The 14,289-nt window shown below is 40.0% G+C and overlaps 1 protein-coding gene across 1 annotated transcript in view; it reads right to left on the reverse strand.

Moving 5' to 3' along the window:
* Positions 1–14,289, reverse strand: part of USH2A (usherin) — a 559,229-nt gene that overhangs the window by 285,555 nt on the left and 259,385 nt on the right. Inside the window, exon 34 of the mRNA XM_078392221.1 lies at positions 10,933–11,084. Within this exon, the coding sequence (XP_078248347.1) occupies positions 10,933–11,084 (152 nt within the window). The remainder of the gene's footprint in view (positions 1–10,932; positions 11,085–14,289) is intronic.

Consider the following 14,289-nt stretch of genomic DNA (forward strand, 5'->3'; position numbering starts at 1 on the left):
TAAAAAAGAAGCCATGTTGACCAAGCTGGACTCTCCAAACTAGTTTTTCAGCACCATGGCTGCGCACAAAAATATGAGAAAGTGAGCATTTGAACATATGCAGGGAACATGCGCAAAGGAAATCACAGCTGGATGCCATAGATTTTGCAATTGGAATTTGTGAGCATCAGCACCAGGTGTTGAATATTAACTTTCCAAGAACACAGCTCTGTTTCAACTGTCATCTCATGTTGAAATAAGTATTTTAGCTGAGATTTGTACACAAACCTACAAGCCGAGTATCAATATTCATCCATCCATCCATTCATTTTGTATACTGCACCATAGTGTATAGCAATCTCTGGGCTGTTTACAGCAGTAAATTTAGCCAAATAATACACAACACAATACAAATATATGATTTATATGAACAAATAATTAGTCTCCTGCCACAAGCAAACCCAATTTTAAATAAAACTAGTTGACTTTAAATCCCAGTTCAACATTAATAAAAAGCCACTTTTAAAAGTTCAGTTTTCACCTGTTTCTTAAAAACATGGGAGGAAATGAACCACTCAGACCTCTGATGGAAGTTTGTTCCAAAGAGACAGGAAACACTTTAAGCACTTCTTTGAAAAAAGCAGCATGATTTTCATTTGGATACTAAACATTAAAGTACATTCTTCTTCTTCCATTGTCTCTTGTCGCATTACATATCTTCCTTAAGCATCATCATCATCATGGGCCGTCAAGTCAATTCTGACTTATAATTACCCTTTTTAAAGGATTTTTGAGGTAGAGAATCCTCAAAAGTGGTTTACCATTCCTTCCTTCTGGGGGCACCCTTGGGCTGTGCAGCCGGTCCAAGGCCACACAGTGGGGAACTGAACTCCCAACCTCTCACTCCACAGCCGAGATATCTACACCACTGAGATATCCAGCCAGCTTCGATATCTTCCTTAATTGCTTATATTTACATATGCCAAAAATACAAATTTAACATATAATCAGGGATAAGCAGAACTGCTAAGGTTTGATCTGCTATTCCTTCATGTTTCCATTATACCTTCTACCCTGCTTCTCTCTCAGCTAAACAGAATTTTATCTAGTAACCCTGGGAGAGAAACCATACATGTATGCATCAGCCATATAAATGAATAAATGAACAAACAAAAACAAACAAAACAAGCAAAACAAACGAACAAACAAACAAACAAAACAAACAAACAAAACAAACAAACAAACAAACAAACAAACAAACAAACAAATAAATAAATAATGAACTGACCCTAATTGTCTGGTTCAACTGAAATACACATTTTTGTTGCTGAATTCTTGTTTTGTTTTAATAGATACACTGAGGAAATAGACTCCATCATCCCTGACAGAAGACAGAGCAACACAAAAAACACAGGGGGACAAAGAAAAGGACAATCACATGATACAGCGAAGCTTCATTGATCTCCTGCTGCTCTCTTTGTTATATGAGAATAATACTCTGCCTTACTTAGACTGTGTAGTTGTAACAGTCCTTCCTGTCCCACAACAGCCCAGAACAGTGTTTGTCTCATGCAACACAGGTATCAACCCATATAAGTAAGTAAGCTTTCCAATGGAAAACGTCAGCTGTTCCATTACACCAGGGACCAAGCAGATGTCTGCCTTAGAGGTTTATGGTTAAAATGACCAGAACAGAACAGGTTGTTACTAGTAGGGGAGACTGGGACATCAGTATTGATGAATCACTTCGGCCAATCTTTCCTCAAACAAGTATTTAATATGCATCCAGATCCATAGACTACAGCTACCTGCTATTAACTATGTGTATTATTCTCTCTGTGTGTCTCTTTTGTTCTCCTCATTCTATTACTTAAAAGATACAGGATCCATCTTCTACCACATTTCATGCGGATAGTGAGAGAAACCCATGAGATGACCAACAACATTAACAAGTCCTTTCAATAACACTGGGGTTAGGGGTGCCAAGCCCCTGAGTACTTCAAAATCTATATATAACTCTTATGCCTCCAAAACATTACTACAAAGCATAAACAGTTGATTCAGACACACACACAAACTGTTCCCCCAACCTGTGTCAGCATCCCAGCTTGCCCCAGCATCCTCCCCAGCTGCCATGTGGAGCCACTATGACAGGATTGGGGTCTAGTCATGTGGCCACCATCAGACTGGGGGCCACCCCACTGCCAACAACTAGGCTCTAGGGAAGCCTGACACCCACCTTTCTCAGGCCAATTCCTGGAGATAAATAGTGGCATAGTATTGACTGACTGACTGGTTGATTGATTGATTGAAAAAATGTGCATAACCAAAATTATGCTGCTCCGATCTATGCAATTCAAGGGAGGAGTATATGTTCTTAGGTTCTTCCTCTGTGGGAGACTTCTCTACTAATTAGGATTGGGAAATATATTTTCATGGGCTGCACATGACCCCACTCGTTTTTGGCCCTGTGCCTTGATTTGCTCTCAAAGTGAATTTCTGCTGAAACTGACATAGCCCTGCAATCAGTTCTGGCTTCAGATGGAGTGTGTGTGCAGTGTGCAGGAGCTGGGAAACTTTTGAAATTGCCTGCTTTGGAGGCACAGTGGCGCCTTGACTTATGAACTTAATCCGTATTGGAACAGCGGCTGTTAAGTCAAAACGTTCGTAGGTCAAAACACCATTTCCCATTGAAAACGGATTAATCCGTTCCGGCTGAAGAAAAAAAAAACCAGAAGAAGAAGAAGAAGAAGAAGAAGAAGAAGAAGAAGAAGAAGAAGAAGAAGAAGAAGAAGAAGAAGAAGAAGAAGAAGAGGAAAATACAAGCCCCATGCTGGGACTGCAAAAAAAAAAAAAACCCTAAAAAAACAACAACTCCAACCCTCAATCTTCCCCAACAAATCAAAAACTTTTTTAAAAAGCAGCACCTTATTGGTCCGAAGCCTACTTAGCCTCCTGGGCTTCCAACACTGCTGCCGGGAGGCCGCTGGAACTGGCACCAGGCCTGCGCAGGGTGCAGGGAGGCTGGGTAGGGTCTGGGAGGACAAGGGGGGTGGCGGTTTTGGCCCCGATGGGCCCGTGTGGGGGTGAAGGGCCAAACCTGCCACCCCACTGCCCTCCTGGACCCTTCCCAGCCTTCCTCCCTTGTGGCACAGGCCTACCGGGGCTGAAACCACCACACCCCTTCCCCTCCCGGATCCTTCCCAGCCTTCCTCCACCTCCGCGTGGGCCCACTGGGGCCAAAACCACCACACCCCTTCCCCTCCTGGATCCTTCCCAGCCTTCCTCCACCTCCGCGTGGGCCCACTGCGGCCAAAACCACCCCCCCTTGCTCTCCCGGACCCTTCCCTGCCTTCCTCCATCCCCGCATGGGCCAACCAGGGCCAAAACCGCTACCCTCCCATAGCCCTCTGGGAGCCTACCTGGCCTTCCTCCACCACCTTTTCCTAACTGTTGGGGCGAAAGAGCTACCAAGAAACATCCTCTTTCGCCACCTATAGTTAGAAATTTGAATTGCCCGCCCTTTTCTCCTGCCTTTTTCCGTTCGTAGGTCAAATCTCTGGCCGCAAGTCAAAGCAAACTTTTGCGGCCGGAGATGTCCCTAAGTCAAATTGTCCGTAGGTCAGGGCGTTCGTAAGTCAAAGCACCACTGTACTTGTTCCAGACAAGTCCCTGAACTTGCATCATGAGATCCATGATGGGTAACTATGCAATATGTTAAGGTTTTCCAAAGGATGGTTTATTCAGATTTTCTTTCCCCACCTCAGCCTGGTCTTGCTTCAGCTGGTTTCACGATGGGACTCTCACAAAATGTGTGCAGGCAGCTCATCATGGAGATAAACTAAACAGAAGGAAAAGTGGATTGGGGTTTCTCAGTGGTGTTTCCAATGTAGGTTTTGAGTGCCAGCGGTGGTTTAAGCACCTGGCTGTGGAGCCAGAGGTGGGGATTTCGATTCCCCACTGTTCCTTTTTGACAGGGGCTGGACCTGATGATCCATAGAGTCCCTCCAGCTGTGCAGTTCTAAGTTTATTATTTATTTTATGTGGCAGGTGAAGAAAAGGAGCTGGAAACATTGTCCTCAGACTCTTTGTACCTATTTTCAAACTTCAACCAACAGGCAGAAAGATAGGTATCCATGCATATCCGTTAACACTTCAGCTGCTTTCCAAAGGTGGCTGTGTGAGCATGGTTCCTATAGGAACAATATGATCCATTAAAACCTTAGTTCTCATCAATATAATCTGTCTCCCTTTCTTAAGACAACTCAGTGTGTGAATGCACACTGTTATAACTACTGATAGATGGCAGATAGGAGATGACATAGCAGTTCTGTACAAACTTTAGATGTGTGCTGCTTCTTGGGACAGATACGATGTCAGTTCCAAGAGTGGATATTCTGAAAGTACTGTTCTCACCACTACTCTGAAATGTCTGATTGTTGCCTAGCTAGACATTTCAACAAAACTGTTTATTTTCTTTCTTTATATATTCATTTCCAGTAAGCTGCATAAAATACAAGATATAGGGCATTTCAGAGAGTTATTAAACATAAGCCTTATTTATTTGATTTGATTTATGTCTATCCCATTTTTGTGTGTTTAGTCGTTTAGTCGTGTCCGACTCTTCGTGACCCCATGGACCAGAGCACGCCAGGCCCTCCTGTCTTCTACTGCCTCCCGGAGTTGTGTCAGGTTCATGTTGGTTGCTTCGCAGACACTGTCCAGCCATCTCATCCTCGGTCGTCCCCTTCTCCTCTTGCCATCACACTTTCCCAACATCAGGGGCTTTTCCAGGGAGTCTTTTCTTCTCATGAGATGGCCAAAGTACTGGAGCCTCAGCTTCAGGATCTGTCCTTCCAGTGAGCACACAGGGTTGATTTCCTTTAGAACTGATAGGTTTGTTCTCCTTGCAGTCCAGGGGATTCTCAAGAGCCTCCTCCAGCACCACAATTCAAAGGCATCAATTCTTCGGCGGTCTGCTTTCTTTATGGTCCAGCTCTCACTTCCATACATCACGACAGGAAAAACCATAGCTTTGACTATTCGGACTTTTGTTGGCAAGGTGATGTCTCTGCTTTTCAAGATGCTGTCAAGATTTGTCATCGCTTTCCTCCCAAGAAGAAGGCGCCTTTTAATTTCAGGGCTGCTGTCTCCATCTGAAGTAATCATGGAGCCCAGGAAGATGAAATTTGACACTGCCTCCATATCTTCCCCTTCTATTTCCCAGGAGGTGATGGGACCAGTGGCCATGATCTTAGTTTTTTTGATGTTGAGTTTCAGACCGTTTTTTGCACTCTCCTCTTTCACTCTCATTACAAGGTTCTTTAATTCCTCCTCACTTTCTGCCATCAGAGTGGTATCATCTGCATATCGGAGGTTGTTGATATTTCTTCCGGCAATCTTAATTCCGGCTTGGGTTTCTTCCAGTCCAGCCTTCCGCATGATGTATTCTGCATATAAGTTAAATAAGCTGGGGGACAATATACAGCCTTGCCGTACTCCTTTCCCAATTTTGAACCACTCAGTTGTTCCATGACCAGTTCTAACTGTTGCTTCCTGTCCCACATATAGGTTTCTCAGGAGACAGATAAAGTGGTCAGGCACTCCCATTTCTTTAAGAACTTGCCATAGTTTGCTGTGGTCCACACAGTCAAAGGCTTTCGCATAGTCAATGAAGCAGAAGTAGATATTTTTCTGGAACTCTCTGGCTTTCTCCATAATCCAGCGCAAGTTAGCAGTTTGGTCTCGAGTTCCTCTGCCTCTTCGGAATCCAGCTTGTACTTCTGGGAGTTCTCGGTCCACATACTGCTGAAGCCTACCTTGCAGGATTTTGAGCATAACCTTGCTAGCGTGCGAAATGAGTGCAATTGTACGGTAGTTGGAGCATTCTTTGGCACTGCCTTTCTTTGGGATTGGGATGTAGACTGATCTTTTCCAATCCTCTGGCCACTGTTGAGTTTTCCAAACTTGCTGGCATATTGAATGTAGCACCTTAACAGCATCATCTTTCAAGATTTTAAATAGTTCAACTGGAATGCCATCACCTCCACTGGCCTTGTTGTTAGCCAGGCTTTCTAAGGCCCACTTGACTTCGCTCTCCAGGATGTCTGGCTCAAGGTCAGCAACTACATTGTCTGGGTTGTCCGGGATATCCAAATCTTTCTGGTATAATTCCTCTGTGTATTCTTGCCACCTCTTCTTGATGTCTTCTGCTTCTGTTAGGTCCCTCCCATTTTTGTCCTTTATCATGTTCATCTTAGCACAAAATGTTCCTCTAATATCTCCAAATTTCCTGAACAGATCTCTGGTTTTTCCTTTTCTGTTATTTTCTTCTATTTCTTTTCATTGTTCATTTAAGAAGGCCCTCTTGTCTCTCCTTGCTATTCTTTGGTAGTGTGCATTCAAGTTTCTGTAACTTTCCCTATCTCCCTTGCATTTTGCTTCCCTTCTCCTCTCTGCTATTTCTAAGGCCTCGTTGGACAGCCACTTTGCTTTCTTGCATTTCCTTTTCTTTGGGATGGTTTTCGTTGCTGCCTCCTGGACAATGTTACGAGCCTCTATCCAAAGTTCTTCAGGCACTCTGTCCACCAAATCTAGTTCCTTAAATCTGTTCTTTACTTCCACTGTGTATTCATAAGGGATTTGGTTTAGATTATACCTGAGTGGCCCAGTGGTTTTTCCTAATCTCTTCAGTCTAAGCTTGAATTTTGCTATGAGAAGCTGATGATCAGAACCGCAGTCAGCTCCAGGTCTTGTTTTTGCTGACTGTATAGAGCTTCTCCATCTTTGGCTGCAGAGAATATAATCAATCTGATTTCGATATTGCCCATCTGGTGATTTCCATGTATAGAGTCGCCTCTTGTGTTGTTGGAAAAGAGTGTTTGTGATGACCAGCTTATTCTCTTGACAAAACTCTATTAGCCTTTGTCCTGCTTCGTTCTGAACTCCAAGGCCAAACTTCCCTGTTGTTCCTTTTATCTCTTGGCTCCCTACTTTAGCATTCCAGTCCCCTAGAATGAGAAGAACATCTTTCTTTGGTGTCAGTTCTAGAAGGTGTTGTAAATCTTCATAGAATTGTTCAATTTCAGTCTCCTCAGCAATGCTGGTTGGTGCATAAACTTGGATTATTGTGATGTTGAATGGTCTGCCTTGGATTCGTATTGACATCATTCTATCATTTTTGAGATTGTATCCCATTACAGCTTTTCCCACTCTTTTGTTGACTATGAGGGCTACTCCATTCCTTCTACGGGATTCTTGCCCACAATAGTAGATATGATAATCATCTGAGCTGAATTCGCCCATTCCTGTCCATTTTAGTTCACTGATGCCCAGGATGTCGATGTTTATTCTTGCCATCTCCTGTTTGACCACCTCCAGCTTCCCAAGGTTCATAGATCTTACATTCCAGGTTCCTATGCAGTATTTTTCTTTGCAGCATTGGATTTTCCCATTTTTAGCTCAGTCTTATCTTCCAACACTCATCCTAGTCATGATAGGATGAGAAGTAGTATATTTCCACTTAAATTATAGTACTAATAATTCATTGGGACGATAACTGCATATATTAGTTTAAATTAGCATGTGCAATTTTAATGCAAAAATGTCCTCTTTTTGTGAAACATGTCCTTTTTGGTATTCTTTGTCCTCCATGACCTCCTTTTGGGTGATGTCTGTCCTCTTTTTTTTGAAGAAGGAGCAGCAGTCACTCTATCCAGTCCATACTGATGCTGGAAGAGAGCAGGATGTTGTTGCAAGCTATCCCTGTTGTAATGCAAAATAGCTGAGGATGATTTGCCCACAAAGGTGCAATTAAGAGACATTAACTTTACAATAAAAGCACTGCTTATGCATTGATGTGGAACAATGCAGCTGCCTGTATTTCTGGAACCTCCAAGGTGGCTTGGGGAACTAGCAAATTTACTACTACACTACTGCATACACTCACATGAAAAACACCTCGACTTTATATTTAGGTTATAACCCTGAAACTGTCTATCCTGGAAGAACTGTGCTGAAACTCTGCTGATCACCACTGGTGCTGTATTTCAAAAGAAACTAAACATATGAGGTGAGATTACATGTGACATTAACTCTGTTATCTATCTCCATTACTATTTTTTGCCATTGGAACAAAGCTTCCCAGAATCTGTGATATGCAATAATATAAACCAAATCCAAGATTACACCTTTTCTCTCTCTCCAATAACCACATGCTTCGTGTCATCCATGTTTTGTATCTCACAGAAATCACTTGACTTGCAGGCTTCTGAAATTTCAGTTCAGCATGAAGTTGTAACATACTGTGCATACCTTTAAAAGGTTCACATTAAATTCCTGTAGTAACTTACTTATGCAAAACATCATGCACACAAAAAACAGTTAACACACATGTGTCCTGCACTCAAAACTAAAACAGCAGCTTTTTAAAATACATGTATTAATATTAATTCAAAATATTAAAATATTCTTTGGTCATACTAACTGCTAAAATAAAAAATTAAGAATAATGAAATTTCTGCACATACTTTTTGAAATAAACGATTTAAGATGAAGTTTAAAGTTGTAGTATAACATATGTAATATTCATTTATCAGTTATTGTAAATTATAAGCATATGCTATTATATTACAACATCATCTCCTTTGGGGTTTTATTTTTAAAGAGTACACACTCAGAATTTTGAAATATGAAATATTTTAGATTAGGCATGCTTTTCATTGTCCACAAATTAATACAGGTTCACAAGACTCCTTTCCTTCTATAAACAACAAAGCAAAATCTGTTAATATTCTAAAGTGATGCCCTTTTAAAGTATAAATTAATTGTCTGAATCTTAAATTCCCAGATTTTTCTTTAAATCTAAATCCACACCCAGCTTCTCTGAAAAGTGTTAAACCAAATTATACAACAGCAATTCTTAAGTGACTGATTAAAATCTTCACTCTTTCGGTGTTTAAATCTGAAACTAGTGAAATCTGGTTCCTAAGGCATTGCATAGCATCTCTTCAATCGATTAGGGCATATTAAATAAAAGATCAGTAGCAAAAATAGCTGGAAGGATAATATCAGTTTACCACTGGGAGATGTCCCTGTTTCTATTTAAAGTCTTCAGTAAGCTGAAAACGTTTTGTTTTTAACTTAAGTGTTGGGTATAAATGGTAATTGGAGGGAAATCTTTCAGAAAAATCAAATGAAGAAGTGGCACTTTAACTTCCTGGCAGCATTTGAGGTGAGTTGCTCTCTAAATAAAGACACTAAATTTCCATTCTTGTGACTGGAGATGTATCAGTGGCTCAGGAAAATAGTTTGCATTCTGAGCAGGAGATACAGATAAGTATTAAGTCGCCTCTAAATCTCCTGTTCTGAATTGCACTGAAGTCAGGGCTGGGTTTTGGCTTTAACAAAGTGTGCCTATTTGCTACTTTATTCCAGAATGGGGTGGGATAATTTGAAAGCATCGCCATGCTGGCAGAGTGAAATACACAGAGAGCAGAGAATATAGCAGTAGCTGTACCACCTTAGATGCTTAATAGGACTATCTCTGAATTAAAAAAGAGTAGGAAGGAATGTCAATACTCATGCCTTTGCATCCAAGCCAAAACCTCTTAAACAAAAATGCTTTAGGGGTGCTTGTTCAACAGGCCTTTACAGCTGCTGTGCAACCTTTGTGCACTTGAATTGGGTTTGTATGTCAGCACCACGCAAGGCCCACAGAAATGAAAGGAGGTTGAACAGCAGCTGCTGCAAAAATGGATTGTTCCCTAAATTTCTAGGATGTTTTTTTTTAATTGAGTGGGAAAGCTGGCAAAAAGCCACTCATGCTTTTAAGAGTAAATATCCATCCACCCTGTCTCAGCTATAACATGTTTAATGCTAATCGGGTCTACAATCCTGATGGATGATATTACTTGCATCTTAAAGGATGAATCTTGGGAAAGCAAATGGGGAAATGTTAGCAAAAATCAAAATTAAAGATTAAATCCTGGTGTTTGTTCTTTGAAAAATGTAATCTTCATAGAGAAGAACTATTACAGTATTACAAACCAAATTGTTAAGCAAACACTGCGGGCCACCAGAAATGCTAGAATCTCTGGTTCAGTGTGGTTTTATCATTGTAAAAGGAAGAGGGAGAAACTGGAGATTTTACACCTCAGATTTCACTGGGAAATACAAATTCATCTTCACCAAGATTAAATCTTACAAACACTGGACCTGTTATGCCATTTTTGACAGATTGCTGTAGCATATAATAATCATATTATTAGTCAGAGGCAATATCCCAGAATGATACAATGTGTTGTTTTTCACACTAATATTGTTCAGTATTTCTACATCTTAAAATGTCTATTTGAAGTGTAAACAGAGGTTGCAAAACCGCATTAGAAAATAATGTAAGGGTTATTTAAGCCTCCTTTTTTGTTTTTACTAAAACATTTCTTCTGTGCTTAGCATAGTTTGATGCTGCATTACCTTCTTTAAAACTAGATTCCTGTGTGTGTTCCTCAGTTTGGATAATAGCACTAATGCAATGTTTAATGTCATTTTTCTCTTCTATAAAAGTTACACATCCATTTTTAGCCAGGTATAGGCTGTAATTTTTTACTCATTACTGGAATAGTAATTCTTCTTTTAATTGTGTCCTTATAAATCAGATTCAACCACATCTGTGCCTTTTAAACATATTAACTTGCCTTAATTTCAATGACACACGTTTCACTCTCAGATTTTTCACTCCATGTCTCAGTCTTTACTATATCTATATGATATTTTGGAATGATGCCTAGCTGTGACCTATTCCAATCCTTTGCAGGTTTTAATGGCATTTTTTATAAAATGTCACATTTTGCCAGATGGGTTAGTACTGACCAGTGTGAATCATCCCCATTTACTGCGATATTCAGTGCCATCTGACATTTATTATATTCACAGAATGTAAATTGAGGTACTCACCAGTGGGCCTAAAGCACAGCCTTTTGCGGTACATGCTTGTACTCTGAAGGAATGCAAACTCCAAGGAGGAAGACCAGAAATATAGTAACTCAGCTTTGAGGAGTTCTGAACCAGAATGCCATTCATGTACAATCCATAACTAGTAATAACTCCTATTTTTGAAAGGAAGGAAGGAAAGGATTTAATCACTGTCAGACCACAAGAGGTTAAACAGGAGGTCCACCTATGGAAACTCAAGGCAATGCAGTTTTTTCATAACCAACATACAAAATAGAAAGTGTGCTGCTATAAAAATAAAAATCTCTTATGTTCTCCATGCAAAATCCTAGAAATTTTCCACTATTCCCTCCTTGTACAAATGAATATTTTCCAAAGGAAGCACATCTGAATTGATGTTGTTGTTGTTGTTGTTGTTGTTGTTGTTGTTGTTGTTGTTGTTGTTGTTGTTTATGTAAAGGTACTTTTCTAGTTGACAACAGTAAAGCAACTCTGTTTATGGCTCTATTCTGCATGTAAATATACGGGTAGATTAAAACAAGGACACTGGAGATAGATGGCCATTATTTAGAATCCTAGCAACTTCAGACCTATAAAAATATGTGATCCATATTTTTAAGCATAAGGCACTAGGAAAATACATGGCTAAATCCTGCTTCAGCCCTCCACTAGAACAGTTACTGTTGTGGCTCGCATTTATCAATGAACATTCTTTAATATTAACTCAGATAAAGGTTCAGAACTACTGGTTTTGAAAGGATTCCATGGGTTACTTAATATGACTGTTTCTTCAAGAAAGTATTTCTGAAAGATCCTCACCTAGTTTCTCTTAGAAGTCTCCCCAAGGAAGTAAATTTCAGAATTACTTGTTTGTTTGTTTTGTAAGTTTTTTTTAATGAATTGCCCTGCATTCCGCATAGCAGCTAGAGGTTGGTTTTTACTCGTTGCGTTATAACATATACATGAATGTTCTGAGTGAACAGAGCATAAAATAAATAGTTTTCATTGGAATCATGTTTGGGATGTTCAAGCTGCCTTCTCTGCATGCTACCCTTCAAATGAAATTTTGGGGTGGAATTTTGGATGTTTTTAAAAAAATTAGAACATAATTACAGTTGCATCTTCAGGCATAGCCAGCTAAATAAAAAAAATCAGACTGTAGAGCTCACAAACTATTTTGTGATGTATAAATGCAAAGCTATTCCCTTGCTTGGCATGACTATCTTATTTCAAGAATTCTTCCCTCCACGCTTTGGGCAGGGTCTTCATTCCCCTGCTCCTTTCTCCAGTGTGCAGTTAAAGCACAGCATGCATGGACAAATCATATAAACATCCTCTGACAACGTTATTCCCCTTGTAGCAGGACTAACCTATATCTATCTAAATCTGCAATCTTTATTCCAGTGTTTCCTCAGCTTACTGAGGTTAAAATTAAAAATTCACTGAGTCAAGCAAGATGTGGCCTTATCCCATCTTTACATACAGCATTGTGAATGGTTGTCTCCTTTTGTTTTGATGTTTCAAAGCATCTTTTTGTGTTTCTGCCTATGTGTCACATCACTACTTCCTGTCCCACTTAAAACCTTGGGGAAATTTATTTGCTTGGCAATTGACACACATATCTATTCTCTAGACATGGGTACACTAACCTATACTAATGTGAATACACTGTTCCAGCATCCAGGGGATGAAATATATTAGAGAGGATGCATAAAATAAAATAACTGCTACTGTCATCATACCAGTGGATTTGCCTTTATCTGTTGACATGCAAAGTCAGAAACTTGTTCTATTAAATTAATCTGGTTTAACTATTTAATTCCTTCAGGGTTTGTGTTTGCTTGCACTACTAAAGGCTCTTACTCTGGGTAGGAAACTACATTCCCTATGTATTGCTTCATGCCTACTTCAGACATTTGAAATTATCTCAAATAACCCTATTTCTGATGGGAAAAGGCTTGAAATATTTTATACTCTTCTGTAGGAGACAAACAAGAGATCATCTTTCAGCACTGTTCAAACTTAGAATGACCTGTATTATTCTGATGGAGTCTTAGAAACTGCCACATGCTGACAAACCTTTTTTTTTTATTATGATCCAAAATAAGGGCACCCCATCTTCTCTATTCTCCCAGCTTCTTCTTTGCTACTAGGCACATTTGACTTCTAGGATCTGACTGTCCTTTCCAACTGATTCCTGAAAGTAACCTCACCCCAACATCTACCCCTTTCTGATGGTCAAATAATAGCAAACATGTAATCAATTCTTAGTCTACCATATCCAACCCAAAGGAGCAAGAAGGGAGATCATTAATATCAAATATCTTATCCTTCCCCCCAAAAAAATCCACAAAGACTCCAGTTTTTGTGGTGTCTACTCTATCATCTTGTTTGCAACTTTTACTATCATCTTGTTTGCAACTTGTACTGCAGGTTACATAGTGTAGTGATGTTGCTTTCTATGAGATCTGTAGATATGAAGTTTTTTGTTCTCTTATTATGGAGTGAAAAAATGTCCTCATCTATGCCTCTGTCTCAATTACCTGGTCTATGCAAAGCCGCAATAGATGGGCAACCACTCTTTTCACTGCACTGACTGTAGGACAAGCTTTGAAGAGTTACCCATATTTTTCTGTGTATAAGACACCCCCATGTATAAGACCCCCCACTTTTCTAACCCAAAATTAAGAAATCTAAGTGGGGCTTAGCAGGTGTAGGGGAAAAGGGATCAAAGCCCTGCAGGATCACTTTGATCCCTGCTTTCCCCTCCACTTGTTGGTGTTCTCTCCTCCGCTTAGTTCCATGTATAAGACGACCCTCAATTTTTAATATAAAGACTTTAGACAAAAGTATAGTCTTATACATGTAAAAATACGGTACTTTTCAGGTAAGGGCTGCTAGCTGGGAAATTCTGGGGGCTGGCGTTTATATATCTGTCTTTTCCAAGCTTTAAGTTGCATGACTGAATATTTTGCAATAGATTTTGCTTACAGAAGTGTACTTTTGGTTATGGAACAATCCCTCAACAACAGTAGTTTCATTTCAACAACCTTGTCTAAAGAGAAGATCCGCAGGATCTTTTGCTCAGCGACCCCACAATGTCATGTTCACATTTGTTTGTGTTTCAGGGGCTAGTTTAAAGTTCACTATAGCACTGCTTGCTTTTGACATAACAATCCAGTTGTTATGACAAGAACTGCTATGAGGATTTAAGTAGGACTCTTCATTGGAAGCAGAGCTCTCTTCTTTTTGAAACAACCAGGTGCAAACCTTGGCTGAAATCTGGCAACGTAACTTATGCCTTGTAATGCTGATGACATAATCAGCTGTGTTGGCCTCCAATACACTCCCCATAAAGGT

The sequence above is a fragment of the Pogona vitticeps genome, chromosome 1, assembly GCF_051106095.1.
Source record: "Pogona vitticeps strain Pit_001003342236 chromosome 1, PviZW2.1, whole genome shotgun sequence".
Taxonomy (NCBI): Eukaryota; Metazoa; Chordata; class Lepidosauria; order Squamata; family Agamidae; genus Pogona; species Pogona vitticeps.